The sequence below is a fragment of the Artemia sp. Qi Xiang Cuo genome, chromosome 15 (assembly GCF_049724085.1).
Source record: "Artemia sp. Qi Xiang Cuo chromosome 15, ASM4972408v1, whole genome shotgun sequence".
Taxonomy (NCBI): Eukaryota; Metazoa; Arthropoda; class Branchiopoda; order Anostraca; family Artemiidae; genus Artemia; species Artemia sp. Qi Xiang Cuo.
Window position 1 is genome coordinate 2,844,371 of NC_142808.1, and position 17,151 is coordinate 2,861,521.

Here is a 17,151-nt window from a genome sequence, read left to right on the forward strand (position 1 = left end):
TTCGAAATTTAAAAATCTTCTTTGAGTCATGTTTTTTTTAGTTTAATTGATAAGTTCTAAGGGAAGCGGAAAAGAGGAGTTTATGTGTAAATATTGCCCCCTCCGTGCAAATACTTTCTTCTCATGAATAAATCCTCCGCAAATCCCCACACGAAAAAATTCCAGAAATCCCCACGCAAAAATTTCCGTATGTTTCCCAATGACAAATACTATCTGTAAGCAAGAGACAAATCAAAAAAATTAAAAAGAAACTTTTGCAATGGGGTTATCTGATTGTTTTGTAGCTAGGAAGAGAGGGAGATACCTCAAAGGGTGTATTTTGATGCCGAAACATCTCAGCTCTTATTGAGCCTTCATATAGATACAGAATTAGCTCTAAGGGAGAGACGACAGGAGGATGGAGGTAGAAATTGTTTGATAATCCCCAGGCATTTCTAGTCTTTTTTTTATAAGCCGAAAGTGACTGGAGACTAACCAACCGCAAGAGGTTTTTTCTTGTTGGGGGGGGGGGGGGATGTTTTCCAAGGGTAAGTATTTTATGGGGGGTATTTTCCGTGAGGTGCTATTTTCCGTGGGGTATTTTATTCAAGGGATATTTTTCGTGGGTGAGGGGGGTAAACGGCGGCTCTCACCGTCTACATACTGTAATTTTTTTTTACCACTGCTTATTTTGTTTTTTCATTTTGTGGTATTTTCTACGCTCGTAGTTGGTTCTCGTTTGTTTTGAAAAAGGTTAATTACCTGCTTCGGTGGAGCCGACACAAAAGCTACTTTCTCTTTGTATTTGGAAACTTTTGGTTAGTGTTTTTTCTTCTTAGATGAATCAGTTCCTTTCCTGAACGTTGAGTAATAAAAATCTTTACTGAAAATCGGAACTTCGAGAATTTAGATAACAAAAAAAGTCGCTTTTGGTTGCGCTTTCTTTAAATTAATTAAAAAGATTCTTTGGAAAACAATTTTTCAAAGAAAAGTAAAGAGGCATATTAAACCAAAAACTAGCATAAATAAATTCATATAATAATACAAACCCAAAATGATCATAAATTACTACAAAACAAAGAAACCCAAAACGATCAGAAGTTAAAGCAAACGACCATAGAAAACATGGGAGTTTTGGGGAAAACAGAAAAGTGGCTATAGAGTTACACACTGAACCCCCGTTCTAACAAACCCCCATTTAACTCAAGCCTCCTTTAACCCAACCCTCTTTTAAATCAAATCCTGAACCTAAGTCAAGGCCTAAAAATAAGTTTGAACTAAGGCTGATTAAAAGCTCAAAATCTATTTCTCGCTTCATTTGTGGTTTCTAACTTGTATTACTCATCAGTTTAGCCCTTAAACCCTCTAAATTGAATGAAACTTTCAGGATTGGGCCTGTTGCCAAAAGCATGGCCTGATAAAGTGTTTATTTTGGTTTTATTGCAAACTATGAACTTTTCATTAGTTCGAAGTCCCCCACCCACAACTTATCCTGAAAGGTCTAATTTATTAATGGAAGCCGTTCTTGAGATATTGCTGTGTAACCCTTTTGAGAATGTGCATAATCATAGTCAATTTGATTCAGTTCAATATCCGCCGAAATATTCCTTGAGAGCTTCACCTTAATACCCTTAACTTCCGTAGTAGCAGTAGTAGAATTAGTAGCAGTATGCACATAGCACCTTTTATTCTCTTCAAAATTGTTTTCAACACACCAAACTGTCCCTAGGATATTGCTGATGCGCCCTTTTGACAACCTGTATACAGATAGCGTGATGTGATTCTGTGGTAAGGTGATATTTTGGTATTAAGGTGATGTCGTTGTAGATGCCTTTATTCTCCCTTTATAGGGGAGATAAAATATGGCCCTAAGGTAATTAAACTTTGGTAGCGTGCCTTAGGCTATGACCGTACTAATGAGGCGTACCAGCTGGGTATATTCGAGAGACGAAATGGAGATCGTAGAGAGGTTGGCTATAATACAATACTTTTATTCAGTTAACATACACTAGTACAGGGTTTAATAATAGATATATATTCTACTGGGACTGGTTGTCCCAAGTAGACCACAAGTATCAGGAATCTACAATAATATATAATAAGATACTTAGACACTTACAATAATCCGACAATATTCCAAGGTATTTTTAAATCAACGGACCAGAGGTCAGTTCGGCATAAAATTAGTATCAGTCTACTCCTTCCCATAAAATGTATCTTTTATACATTTTATCAACCACACCTTCTGGGACCCAACCGACGCACATAGCTAGGAAGTGGTAATTTCTCAATTTCCCGTTAAACTTAAATTAGCCAGGATATGTTCCTTATCTTAATAAAAAGTGGTATTACTAAATTTTTGTATTTGCCTCTTAATATTTTTACTAAATTCCAAATTGACTTAATTAGAAAGCATCACCACAATACTCCCTATTTTAAGAAAAGTTGTCCCAACTCTTAATATTTTACTTTTAAAACAACTTAATTTTGTACTTAGTTACATGCTGCCATCTTTGGGTCATTCTCTGCATATACAGTCAATGTGTTTCCTTAGGGTCATGTTTATGGTCAAATATATGCCATGTCCTTTTTTGTCCAAGGATATCAATTTTGAAATTTATCCTTGTTTCTCTTCTTCTCTGTCTCTAGGACTGGAAAATTCTCTTTTTACCGTTTTCATATGCATCTTCTGTTTTAGCTTGACCTCCAGTGACTTAAGCATTATATTAGTGGTTCTGCTTTAATTAGATTTAAAGTTATATTCAAAACGTTTAAAAAATTATTTGAGTTTAAATTTAACTCCTATTAATAATTTCATTTATCTGGGTGATGTGGTAGATATACCGTTTATTTTTCGGGTTTTGAAATGCCTTGAATAAATTACACAAAAAAATGTTTGGTTTTTAAATTTTCACGTATTTTTCTAGCACAAAGCATTTTCACATTCTTTCAATAATATAAGCCATTTAGGCTACGTAGCACATTCTTTGATATTTTCTAGGCCTAATTTAAGCTCTAATTTTATCTCACTCTATGATGAACTGGTAGCAAAGTCTGTAGTACTGCATACAGTTTCCAAAATATCAGTTGACCAGTTATGGTTTGGTGTCTGATGGTGTGAGCTGTTGGTATCAGAATACAATTGAACTGGCTTTGAAATTTGCTACTTTCCAAAAATGTGTAAAAAAATGATTGAGAAAATGAATCCGAAACGATGGTTTCCAAAAAAAAACTAAGGTTGTATCTAAAATAAATGTTCACATTAGAATACACATAAAGAATAGAATGTTACTATTATACCGGTAAGCCACCGCTGTGACCAGTGTTATACTGGTAGGTTACAATGCCACCAGTATAGGCGTGGTGCTTTCTTCAGTATTTCGTGGTGCTTACATCACCACTTATTGGAGGTCAAAGCCCTGGCGGCACCAAATTTTATGGGATTCCCGCGTCTACCACACCGGTTCTGTAAATATCGGGTTTGGTACTACCCTATTTACAGTGTACCCTTCCCCAGGGTATGATAATGCGATCGAGTGGTCAAATGGCCACTTTCTAAGGCCGAGTGTATCCGCCGTGAGTTACCACTAAAAATCTTTTACTCTCTCCTTGGAGGTAACGAACCCCCCTGTCAATATAATAATGACGGTGAAATAGTAGCTTGGTTTATCAGATGTCCAAAGAAGACTTGTTTTGGTACTACTATTTTTAATTTTTCTGGTTTTAATTTTAAGCCTGCTTTTTCAAATTTTTCCAGTATTTTTCTAGGTCCGACTAAATGGTCTTCTAGGTTTTCAGTAAACAAAATTACATCATCTAAGTAAGCCAAGGTATCTTTCTTTCTTTCTGGTTCGTATCTTTCTTTCATTATCACCACCAGATTCATTAGTCGACTAAAACAGTTTGGACTAAATAATAATCCAAAAGGCATACGTTCAAATATAAACGTTCTTCCATCATCTAATATTACTGTTGCTTTGTGTTTCGTTTCTGGATCTAAGGCTATTTTCCAATATCCTGCTATTAAGTCAGAACTAGTGTAGTATTTTGTACCTCCCAGCGAACCTAATATCGTATCAATTCGCGGTAATTTCATAGCATCTTTTACCGTGACTGAATTTTGTTTGTGAATTTTTTCAAACAACCCCCAAACGAAAATCCTGGACATGCTCTTGTCAGTCAGTAATAATTTATTTCTGTCAATAATAGGTTCTAACAATACCGATTTTACTCATCATATGCAGCGCAATAACGCTGCCCAAGTAAAGAACGATGTGGGCACAATGTATTTTTTTCTTGGTCTTCGTATCAAAGGCCAAAAAAAATACAGAAAAAAATGCATTGTGCCCACATCGTTCTTTACTTAGGCAGTGCTATTGCGCTGCATATGATGAGTTAAATCGGTATTGTTAGAACCTATTATTAACTAAAATGAATTATTACTGACTGACAAGGGCATGTCCAGGATTTTCGTTTGGGGGTTGTTTACAAAAATTCACAAAAAAAATTCAAAAAATATTATTATGTGAATTTGTATTACCTTTTTACGATTCAAACAAAAATTTCGGGCTGGGTGTCAAAACCCGGTATTCCCCCTGGATCTGGCTTTTCTAACTGATGATATTAAATATTAAATGACTACAACTAATTATTATTCAGGTTGATTGCAATTAGAGTGTGTAGATTTGATTATAATTACTAAACATTATAATTGATAATATTTTCATCTTTTCTTTTTAGGCGAAACAGTTTTTACGGAGGCAGTAAGAAGAGATGACCTAGCTACTGCAGAGATCCTGGTAGAGCATGGAGCAAATATACCTAGTCAACAAAAAATATTTGAACTGCTCCAAAATGCAGTTATAAAGAACTCCTTTGACATTGTGACATTTTTAGTGTCTTTTGTAGATTTGAAGAAAACAAAAGAAGTGACTACAGAGTTTACACCTTTTGCATATGCCCTGAATAATTTTAAACTTGATATAGGGAGGTACCTTCTTCAGAATGGTGAGTTGTTTCTGTATCTTAGATAGCCTCAGCCCCTCCCTGGTTAGCGCGCTAGACTGGAGACCCTTTGTCCGTGATGACAGGGGTTCGAGTTCTCTTGTCACCGGCTATTTGGTTTGAACGGGGGTCAGTTGCGTGACTGTAAGCCCACTCAGAGGCATCCCAACTTTAAATGAGTACCTGGAGAAATCTTCGGAAGGTAAACAGGAAGGGTAGCTGAGAAAGCACAGGATGGCTGGCTTCAACCCCCCCCCCTTCCCCCATTGCTTTTCCTGCCTGAAGGGCTATGAAACAGAGATCAGTATCGTTGGTAAGGATTGCAAAATGTTGTATTCTTTATCTTACTTCTCGGTAAAATGTTCCATATTTAAAATTTAATGGTCAGCCATAAATATTAGAACCTTTTTGAAAAATGCAGTTTTGAAAACCCCTTTGATATTTTGACATTTTCAACGTATTGTGTAAACTTTAAAAAGTGACAGAAAGTTTTGCAAATGCCTTGACTAAATTTTAAACTTGATATAGGAAAATAACTTCCGGAGAATGATGGGCCTTTTTTCGGTTAGAAAACTCTCCTGGAAAATCCATATCTCCTTCAACTTATCCTTCTTCTTTGATTACTAATTTTTGATAAATTTCTGGCTTTGCTAAGACCTAATTTGCCGTGTCGAGTGTAAAAGAAAAAGGCCAGTAAACCTGGTTGTACGTTGTCAACTATTTATTGAAACTACATTACAGCTCAATGCGATCTTGCCTTTGTTAATAAATGATACTTTGGTTATCTTTGTTTTTTCCTCTCTTATTTTCTGTGTTTTTCCTTTTTCTTATTTGTTTCTACATTTTTGACTTTTGTCTATTTTCGTTTTTTTTCCCTTTAATTCTTCTCTTCTAGTTTTTCCCGTGCTTAAGTACCGTTGTTACTCCTTGAAAGCAGGACATTTTCCTTATGTATTTTCATGTGTTTCACAATATTTAGTAAATTATTTTAATTATTTTAGTATTTTAGAATTTGAACTTTCAAGTAATTTACTTAGCAAAAACAAAACAATTTAAGTAAAGGGATTCAAAATTATGATAACCCAGTGAGAAAAATTACCCCGATTTTGATTCCTTTTTGAAGATCAACAATCATGGGCAGCGCGATTGTGCTGCCTAAGTAAAGAACGATGTTGGCATAATGTATTGTTTTTTTTTTTTTTTTGTTTTTTATTTTTTCCTACCAGGGCACTTGAATTGAAGGAGTTGTGAGTAGAAACTTCGAAAAGGGCTCATTCGATTGGAAATTGGAGCGGCTAGTGCCCTGTTTAATAGTCGAAAGTGATTGGAGGGCAACTATCCCCCCCTTCCCCCCACGCTCATCATTCCCCCAAACATATCCAATCAAAATTTTGAGATAGCCATTTTGTTCAGCATAGTTGATTTCCAGATTTTTTTTTTTTTTTTCACATAGATAGTGATTTTGTTTATTTGATTAATTCAAAATAACAAAAAAAATATACCCCCAACAGAGAGCAAAGCTCGTAAAATTGGGTAAAAAACAAAAAAAACAAAACAAAAAAAAACATTTTCTCATCATAACAAAAAATAGAAAGAAAAAAAAAAAAAAAAAAAAAAAAAAAAACCTGGTTAAATAAAAAAAAAAAAAAAACAAAACAAACAAAAAGAAAACAAACGCTGGACAAGTGAGGCACGGAAGGCTATCCCAACATGGGTAACAAATATAAACAAAAAAATGATAATAATAATAAAAAAAATTTTATTCCACCATCACAGGTCAATACATAATTTTAATATTTTCTTCCTTAGAACTGATATTTGCCGAAATGATGCCTCAATTTGAATTCTATCTTTCAGCCTATATTTATTTGAAATAAATGGTATTTGGTATATAATTGAAAATCTAGATCTTTCACAATTAACAAAGGGAATTCGATATGTTCCAGAACACCTAAGAGCCGAAGGAGGGGGCAGAATCAACAGAGATTTTTCATAAAAATAACTACTAGGATCTTGTATTTTAAAATGCCATCAATCAAAATTTTGAGATAGCCATTTTGTTCAGCATAGTTGATTTCCAGATAGAAAATATGTTTTTGAGGAGGTCACTCCCCCGCAACCCTCTAGGGCAAGGGCTTTAAGCTATGCCCTGGGGGCATATAAGAACGATGTTGGCACAATGTATTATTTATTAATTTTTTTCCTTTAGAGCAGGGCACTTCAGACTGCTCGCCTCATATCTTAATCTGGTCCTATGTTCAATTAAGATGTGTTTATGTGTCGGTAACTTTGCGTCGAATTTAAATTTAGTCTCCTAATACGACTCCTAACAATTTGACCCGTGAACCTTTCACTTAGACAACATTAACCTACTCCTTGCTTTCATAATATAAAAAAGACACTACAAATTTAACTTTCGAAAATTTTAATTTGTAACTGGTATTGACGGTAGCATATAAGAAGAAACAGAAAATTGTAATATTATTTTTGTTGAAGAAGGAGCAAAAAAATGAAAAATTGCTTTTAATTGAATTAAAAAAGTTGAAAATTATGCTAAAGAGAATGTTTATACTTGATTGAACTGTTGCTAAAAGATTAATATCGAGAAAATTAATAATTCATATAGTTCTTGTTCAATTTGATTTGATTTAATTTTGAGTTGTAATGTTTATCCTTCTTCCCAAAAACGCTGGCTGAAACTGCAATCTATTAATTCTTTGTAATTATATATATATAATTCTTTCCTACCCAGCAGACTACCCAGCTGTATTCTGTGGAATAATCTGTTGGTAGAATGTATGCGCAGAATGTTAGTATGTAGAATGTATTGCAACAGTATTTCTGTTCTCTTTTTTGGTGATGGCATAGTGACGGCACTTTATCTTTATCACAGACAAAAAAAGCCACTTTTTCAATTCTTTTTCAATGAAAATACCCAACGATGGCATTTATCAATGAAAATATCCACAAAAAATCTATTTTCAAAATATCGGGGGGGGGGATACAATTTGGGGGGACACGCCCCGTGACTGCCCCTGAGCTGAAGCCACTACGGACCTCAGGAGCCTCGCCTTACTCAAATGAATACCGAAAATGTTACAGTACCAAGTAGCGTTTCAGTATTTTAATGAACGAGGATATGAATCTCATTCATTTATTCCCTGCGTTATTATTATTTATTTATTTTTTTATTTTTTTTAATGTAGATTTGAGGATCAGTGCAACACAATCGTTGATTTCCCATCTTTCTTCTGTTTTTTTTTGTGAGTTCAAGGCAGGGTCATATCCAGGTTTTTTTCGGGGGGGGGGGGGGTAAAAAGAACTTAAAAAACGCATTAAAAATATGCTTATATAAATTTTTGCTCCTTTTTTTTAGTTGGAAAACATTTCGGGGGGGGGGGGAGGTACCCCCCTGGAAATGGTTTTAGTTTAAGGTGTTTCTCAGTGGTAATATATTATCCCAATCCCGACTAAAGGTTTCATCACAGATAACAAGAAATTATCAATCTAGACTGAATAATGTCAATGCGACTGAACTTACTGGAAAACCGTCTGGTTTTCCAAAAACACGAAAATTTGAACTGTCACTTCATGTTATTAGTAATAATTGGTTTTATTTATTCTGACTCTTCTGACACTAATTTCGGATGTCAGGGCCGTATCCAAGGGGGGGTTACCTGGTTTGAACCCCCCCCCCCCGAAATTTTTGACGGAGTCGAAAATTAGTAAAATATTAGTAAAAATTAGTAAAATTAGTCGAAAACCGGGTCGAAAATTAGTACCCCCCCCTCCCCGAACAAAAATCCTGGATCCGCTCTGGTTGGATATGATGGTGCTAAAACTGTTATTCCTGCGTTCAAATATTCTAGTTTACACCGGCATTTGGAATAGGCATATGCTGACAGATACTGTCGTTAACAGAAATGAAGGCTTTGTAGATAAAGTTTTGCCAAGGATGAGTAATGAGGAGTATCGGAACCCTTTTTGTATATTTGTGGGGGATAATAATACATGCCAAAAACTTGGAATTTTGCCACTTTTTTAGCAATCTCAGTCTAAACCTTGGTCTCAATTGAGATTAATGCTTTTGAATATCTAAAATAACACGGTGTGAGATTTTCAATGTAAATTTTATGATCTGGATTGTAAATCAAGTATCCAGACTGTCACGGAAAAAGACCTTTAGGGACCATTCACAATCACATTTTACTGCGGGATTTAATTAGTGCCAATTTGAGCCAATATGAATTTATTTTAGAATTTTCCAATCAATCCTAAAATTTCTGAAACATCCGATTGGTTCAAAATAGCGATAGCCGAATATCGGTATTAGTAAAGTCTCATTGTGAATAGATCTTTATTGTTGTATGTTGTGGCGTCCCGTAACCTTTGATTGAATTATTGTATGAATGGTTCTTTACAGTTTGTAATATTGGGGGGGGGGGTCTTGGTATTGGTATTATTTGGTATCAGATTCCTCCACCGAGTCTTTTTTATGTGCAGTGAGCTATAATAAATTATTATTATTCTTTAAATTGTAAATTTTAAGTTACGAGCTATAATAAATTATTGTTATTGTTTGAATTGTAAATTTTAAGTTCTAGTGTTCTCAAAACTCGTATACAGACCCTTAAGATACAGTTCATACTAATACCTCAATTAGCCCTGTTTCAGTTCAATCTTAGTGCTGAATCTATATTTTGCAATAAAAATTAACTCGTATACAGCCCCATAAGATACAGTTGATACTAATAGCTCAATTAGCCCTATTTCAAGTCAATATTAGTACTGTCATAGTGCTGAATCTATATTTTGCAATAAAAATTAACTCGTATACAGACCCATAAGATACAGTTGATACTAATAGCTGAATTAGCCCTATTTCAAATCAATCTTAGTACTGTCATAGTGCTGAATCAATATTTTTCAATAAAAATTAACTCGTATACAGACCCATAAGATGCAGTTGATACTAATACCTCAATTAGCCCTATTTCAGTTCAATCTTAGTTCTGTCATAGTGCTGAATCTATATTTTGCAATAAAAATTAACTCGTATATAGACCCATAAGATACAGTTGATACTAATACCTCAATTAGCCCTATTTCAGTTCAATCGTAGTGCTGTCATAGTGCTGAATCTATATTTTTCAATAAAAATTAACTCGTATACAGACCCATAAGATACAGTTGATACTAATACCTCAATTAGCCTTATTTCATTTCAAACTTAGTGCTGTCATTGTGCTGAAACTATATTTTGCAGTAAAAATTAACTCGTATACAGACCCATAAGATACAGTTGATACTAATACCTCAATAGCCCTATTTCAGTTCAATCCTAGTGCTGTCATAGTGCTGAATCTATATTTTTCAATAAAAATTAACTCGTATACAGACCCATAAGATACAGTTGATTTTAATACCTCAATTAGCCCTATTTCATTTCAATCGTAGTGCTGAATCTATATTTTGCAATAAAAATTAACTCGTATACAGACCCATAAGATACAGTTGATACTAATAGCTCAATTAGCCCTATTTCAAATCAATCTTAGTACTGTCATAGTGCTGAATCTATATTTTGCAATAAAAATTAACTCGTATACAGACCCATAAGATACAGATGATGCTAATAGCTCAATTAGCCCTATTTCAAATCAATCTTAGTACTGTCATAGTGCTGAATCTGTATTTTGCAATAAGAATTAAGTCGTATACAGACCCATAAGATACAGTTGATACTAATAGCTCAATTAGCCCTATTTCAAATCAATCTTAGTACTGTCATAGTGCTGAATCAATATTTTGCAATAAAAATTAACTCGTATACAGACCCATAAGATGCAGATGATGCTAATACCTCAATTAGCCCTATTTCAAATCAATCTTAGTACTGTCATAGTGCTGAATCTATATTTTACTATAAAAATTAACTCGTATACAGACCCATAAGATACAGTTGATACTAATACCTCAATTAGCCCTATTTCAGTTCAATCTTAGTGCTGTCATAGTGCTGAATCTATATTTTGCAATAAAAATTAACTCGTATACAGACCCATAAGATACAGTTGATACTAATACCTCAATTAGCCCTATTTCAGTTCAATCTTAGTGCTGTCACAGTGCTGAATCTATATTTTGCAATAAAAATTAACTCGTATACAGACCCATAATACAGTTGATACTAATACCTCAATTAGCCCTATTTCAGTTCAATCTTAGTGCTGTCATAATGCTGAATCTATATTTTGCAATAAAAATTAACTCGTATACAGACCCATAAGGTACAGTTGATACTAATACCTCAATTAGCCCTATTTCAAATCAATTTTAGTACTGTTATAGTGCTGAATCTATATTTTGCAATAAAGACTACGCAAAAATTTAAAATAATTGTTATTTTAATTAAATAATATGTTTTATGGCTAGAAAGCTTATTTTGAAGAGAATCAGAAATATTTCAACCTAAATTGGATTCCAAATTGGGATGGAATGAGCCATCGAACATTTATTTAGAAAATCTCCGAAATATTTTTTTCGAATTAAACCGTTCTGGACCAGGGTGGAGTGAGATTAAATTGGAATGTCCCTGACTATTTTTATTTTCGCTGTTTTCCCAGTAACCGTTAAAATTGAGAGCAATAATTAATGTAGAAAGGCTCCCGAAATAGCCGGTTACCTAACTTCTTCGAAGATGTTTTTCTTCCTTTTTACTAATTAACCTTTAATTTACAGCCGTATAATACATAGAATAACACATAGAAAAAACACATAAAACTATAATGCAAATTGAAATAGATAACAATAAAAACCACTTACAGAGTAACACACTAAAAACAAAAATAATAAAAAATTAAACAAAAAAGTCAATTTTTGTAAATGATGAATCTGGTGACAGTATCTGTTTTTGTTTACAGTTTGGGCATTTTAAATTTGAAGTATAAAGACTGTGTTTTAAATCAACACTAGGGTATTGAGGCAAAATCACATTTTTCAAAATAAAAACCAAATATTTTCTTGAAATAAATTTTTTTTTCGATTCTTTTTCTAAATTTCCATGTCGAAAAGGAGTTCGACTTCTAACATCTTTGGAATCCTTATCTTGAACCACATTTTTAAGGCTTTGCTTATAGCTTTTGCTTTAAGCATGTGGTACCTTGGAAACCTCTTTAGAAAAGCATGATTTTCCTGACGCTCCCATTACTGAAAACTTTCTCTATTAATAATTATAGGTTCTAATGTTCAAGAAAGCCATCCACAAACCAATGAGAGTGTTCTTCATTTAACGTTACGAAATATGATTAACTGGCAGTATGATGTTCCATCATTTCCTCCTATTTCCCTGTTTATTGATGTTCTGCAGCTACTCTACGAATACGGCTTCGACTTTTCAATTCAATGTCATTCCTTGCATCCAGGAGAATCACTTTATTCGTTCTATAGTCGGTGTAGGAATGAAAAGGTTTGTATCTTTATTTGCTTTTTTCATGTAAGGATTTGAAGTTCTAAGGACTAATCAGAATCGCTGAGTCTTAATCTGGAATCAGAATTTGTTTTGAATCGGTTTTACTCTAAATAACAGAACTGGATCTATGCTGCCTGGATATCAATATCTAAGAAGAAATCTAAGTAACTGTTGGTATATATATAATATATATATATATAATTCTCTTTAAGAGAATAGCCTACTTTCAATGGCACTTGAAATATATTAATTTTTGAAGGGAAAATATGTTGGCTTGGTATGGATATTCTGTATGAGTCATTGTACGGGCTAGGTGAACATCTTGAAATTCAGTAAGGTTCATATGAGTTTATGTTAGATTTGACACATTCGTCAATAAAAGTGAGTACTTTCATTATAATGTCATTGCGGTGCAAGTTACTGCCACGGAGAGTAACCTTCGGTCAGTGGCGGATCCAGGGGGCGAGGGTGTGCCCCCCCCCCCCCCTAGCGTAGTCTAACGTAGTGCAATTTACTTAATCAACTCAAGTTTACGTTAGTTAAACTTCCTCGTAACGTAAGTTTATCAGATCAACCTATTTTGCGCCCTCCCTAAAACTTTTTATCGGATCAACCTATTTTGCCTCCCCCCCCCCCCTCACAAAAACCCTGGATCCGCCCCTGCCTTCGGTCGGTTTCCTTGACATGGCCGTGTAATGGAAGCAACACTTCGGTTTTTGTTCGAAAGTTTTTTCTTCAAGAAAAATGATGAAGCGTTCCTTACATGGTTTCAAAGGGCTCGGCTTTTCCAAAACCAATTTTAGTCTTTATTTACTGAAATTCAATAAACTTTGATACTGTCGTAAATGCTCCATGAGAGCCAATCCTGTGTCACTTTACTCCACTTTTGAATTGTTTCTGATCTATTTGATGGTGGGAACAATTAGGTTCCAGAAATGAATTTTCCTTAACCTCAAATCCTGTCAGAAACCAGTATTATACACCAGATGCCAGTATTATAGCCCAAGTATTTATCCCCGTTCACTTGCTTAGAACTTGCTGCACGATTCTTATGTACAAGCCATTGTCTATCACGGAAATGGAAACAGGCCTCTTTACCCTTGTTAATTTATATAAATTGTTTCTGAATGTGGCTGTTATACCCTATAAATTTGCTTATTGAAGCTTAACATTAGAAGGAAAACATTAAATTATACAGAGTACTTGCAGGAAGTAGATGCCTGCAGAGTACGTGCAGGAAGTAGATGCCTGCTGAGTACTTGCAGGAAGTAGATGCCTGCAGAGTACTTGTAGGAAGTAGATGCCTGAAGAGTACTTGCAGGAAGTAGATGCCTGAAGAGTACGTGCAGGAAGTAGATGCTTGCAGAGTGCTTGTTGGAGGTATATTCCCGCCGAGTACTTGCAGGAAGTAGATGCCCGAAGAGTACTTGCAGGAAGTAGGTGCCTGAAGAGTACTTGCAGGAAGTAGATGCATATACTGTCAAAAGTACTATCTGAAGGTTTTGTAAGTAACACGTTAAATCATGCATAACGCTTCATGAAGTGACTTTACACACTCGTCATAATGTTTGCTGAAGTTTTGCTTAGGAAGACGTTCAGTTAGACGAAATGTTTCAGGGAATGAATCTTACATACTCTTAAAAATATTTGAGGAAGATTTTGTAGGGAAGACCTCAGTAAGAAAAACCGACTTCCGCTTGGTGAAGGACCTTTGGATCGCTCATTGGTCATAATTCTATATTCAAGCCTGAAACCATACCTGAAACACCCCACCCTGCCTTTTATATTCAAGCCTTAAACAGCCCCGGAGATTACTATGGCGAAAGATTAAGCGCTCGTCTAGCACCTTATGCCTCAAATAGTCCCCGGTGGTTTCTGTCTTCTGGTGGCCAGTACAGTCTTGGGTTTAGCATAAGCTCAGATGAATAGAAATGCCCTAATGTTTTAAGTGTTATTGTCCACATATTCCTGAGTAAACCCGTTATCTACTAAATACGTTCTGAAATCACGCTGGGTGTATAAGACGTAAGACTAAAACAAAAATACGTATGTGTCATGAAAAAAACAACGTACGTATCATGATTTGCTGTTATCTGTCGAGTACTTTTCGTCTTTGCAGCTGCAGGGTTGTCGCCCATAGTAATTATGTACTGTTTTCGGTACGCTTTATGGACTGTCAAATCTTTTTTCCTTGACCAAATACGGTACTATTTGTATATGTAACTTTTAGGAATACTAAACTTGGATTTTCGACATAAAATAGGTACTGAAATCAATTTTACACTACCCTAATCAGCTAATGCGTCTACTCAATTAGCTGCAGGAAACGCTAAGAAAAAATTGTTCCTAAAAAATAATGCAGTGACGAAGAAAAGGCAGCCTGCAAGTAACAGAACCCCCCCCCCCACTTGGTCGGGGTTTCACTCTTCGTAGTGAGCATTTTACACAACAATATACTAAATAATTTCTGAGACCACACTAGCTAATCATGACAAAACTAAAATCGCGAAGAAGAGTAAACGAGGACAATAACAGCCAGTGACAAAATTATGCAAATATTTTGGTTAAGACCTCCGCTTTATCGTCCTCAGTGCAAATGATGAAATTGTCCCATTTATGATGAAATTTTATTATGATGATAGTTCATCTTGGAACTAACGACTTATTTCACATAATGTGATGATTGAGGTGTCCCATTTCCGATAAAATGCTTTGATGTTTAGTTGTAATTCATTATCGTTAAAATTATTACAATTTCTTTGACTATTTTAGTTTTACTTTGTTGATTGAAAGGTAGGTTTATTTTTTATAAAATTTTAAAACAGGTAGTCTTTTTCATAATATGATGATGATAAATTCAAGTTTACGAGAACATGTTATTATTATGATAGTTAATCTAGTAACTAAAGACGTATTTTATGTAATATGATGATGAAATTGTCCAATTTATGATGAAATGCTATTATGATGATAGTTCATCTTGGAACTAAAGACGTATTTCACGTAATATGATGATGAAATTGTCCCATTTATGATGAAATTTTATTATGATGATAGTTCATCTTGGAACTACGTATTTCAGTAATATGATGATGAAATTGTCCCATTTATGATGAAATTGATGATAGTATCTTGGAACTAACACGTATTTCATTTAATATGATGATGAAATTGTCCAATTTATGATTAAATTGTATGTTGATGATTGTTCTTCCTGGAACTATAAACGTATTTTATATAATGTGGTGAAGAAATTGTCACATTTATGATAACATTGTATGATGATGATAGTTCTTCTTGGAACTATCGACATATTTCACATAATGTGATGCTTAATTTGTCCCTTTTATGATCACATTGTATGTTGATGTTCGCTCTTCTGGGAACTATAAATATATTTCATATAGTATTGTGATGAAATTGTCCCAATGATGTTCACATTTTAGGTTGATGATAGCTCTTCCTGGAACTATCGACATATTTCATGTAATGTGATGATGAAATTGTCCCATTTATGATGACATTTTATTATGATGATAGTTCTTCTTGGAACTATCAACATATTTCATGTAATATGATGATGAAGTTGTCCCATTTATGATTAAATTTTTTTATGATGATAGTTCATTCTGGAACTAACTGCGTATTTCATGTAATATGATGATGAAGTTTTTCCATTTATGATTGAATTTTTTTATGATGATTGTTAATCCTGTAACTCACAACATATTTCATATAATGTGATGAGTACAGTGTAACATGTCTGTACTCAGTGTCTGTTTATTTGCTTGCTTTTGTGAACTATCTACGAATTTCATATAGTGTTATGATGAAAGTGTCAATTTTATGAACACCGTTTAGGTTTTTGTTCTTGCTTTGGGTAACTATCGATATATATCACATAATGTTAGGATGAAATTGTCCCATTTCTGAACTCATTGTCGGTTTATTTGCGCTCTTTTTTGATCTATCGATATATGACTCCGAGGTTTATGATTAAAGTTTACCTTTGCTGAACACCGGTTATGTTTTTTTGCTCGATTCTGTTACCACGCTACGACTATAACTTAGTTGTAGGAGGTAAGATTAAATGTACTGTTCTCATTGTTATTATGATGATAGTTCTTCTTGGAACTATCGACGTATTTCACATAATGTGATGATGGACTTGTCCCATTTACGATGACATTGTATGTTGATTAGTTCTGTTCCTTTAACAATAAACATATTTCATATTATGTTACTAGGAAATATTCAAATGTACAATCACGTGGTATGTTGATGATAGTTCTTCTTGGAACTAAAGAAGTATATTACGTAATATGGTGATGAAATTGTCAAATTTATGATAAAATGTTATTATGATGATAGTTCATCTTGGAACTAAAGACGTATTTTATGTAATATGGTGATGAAATTGTCCCATTTATGATGAAATTTTATTATGATGATAGTTCATCTTGGAACTAACGACGTATTTCATGTAATATGATGATGAAATTGTCAAATTTATGATGAAGTGTTATTATGATGATAGTTCATCTTGGAACTAAAAACGTATTTCATGTAATATGATGATGAAATTGTCACATTTATGATGAAATGTTATTATGATGATAGTTCATTTTGGAACTAAAGACGTATTTTATGTAATATGATGATGAAATTGTCCCATTTATGATGAAATTTTATTATGA

At 34.0% G+C, this 17,151-nt stretch overlaps 1 protein-coding gene across 1 annotated transcript in view; it reads left to right on the top strand.

Annotated features, from left to right (window-relative positions):
* The window catches only part of LOC148943229 (ankyrin repeat domain-containing protein 16-like), a 61,395-nt gene that overhangs the window by 37,012 nt on the left and 7,232 nt on the right, over window positions 1-17,151 (top strand). Inside the window, exons 4-5 of the mRNA XM_089101516.1 lie at window positions 4,720-4,986; window positions 12,222-12,451. Of these exons, the coding sequence (XP_088957642.1) occupies window positions 4,720-4,986; window positions 12,222-12,451 (497 nt within the window). The remainder of the gene's footprint in view (window positions 1-4,719; window positions 4,987-12,221; window positions 12,452-17,151) is intronic.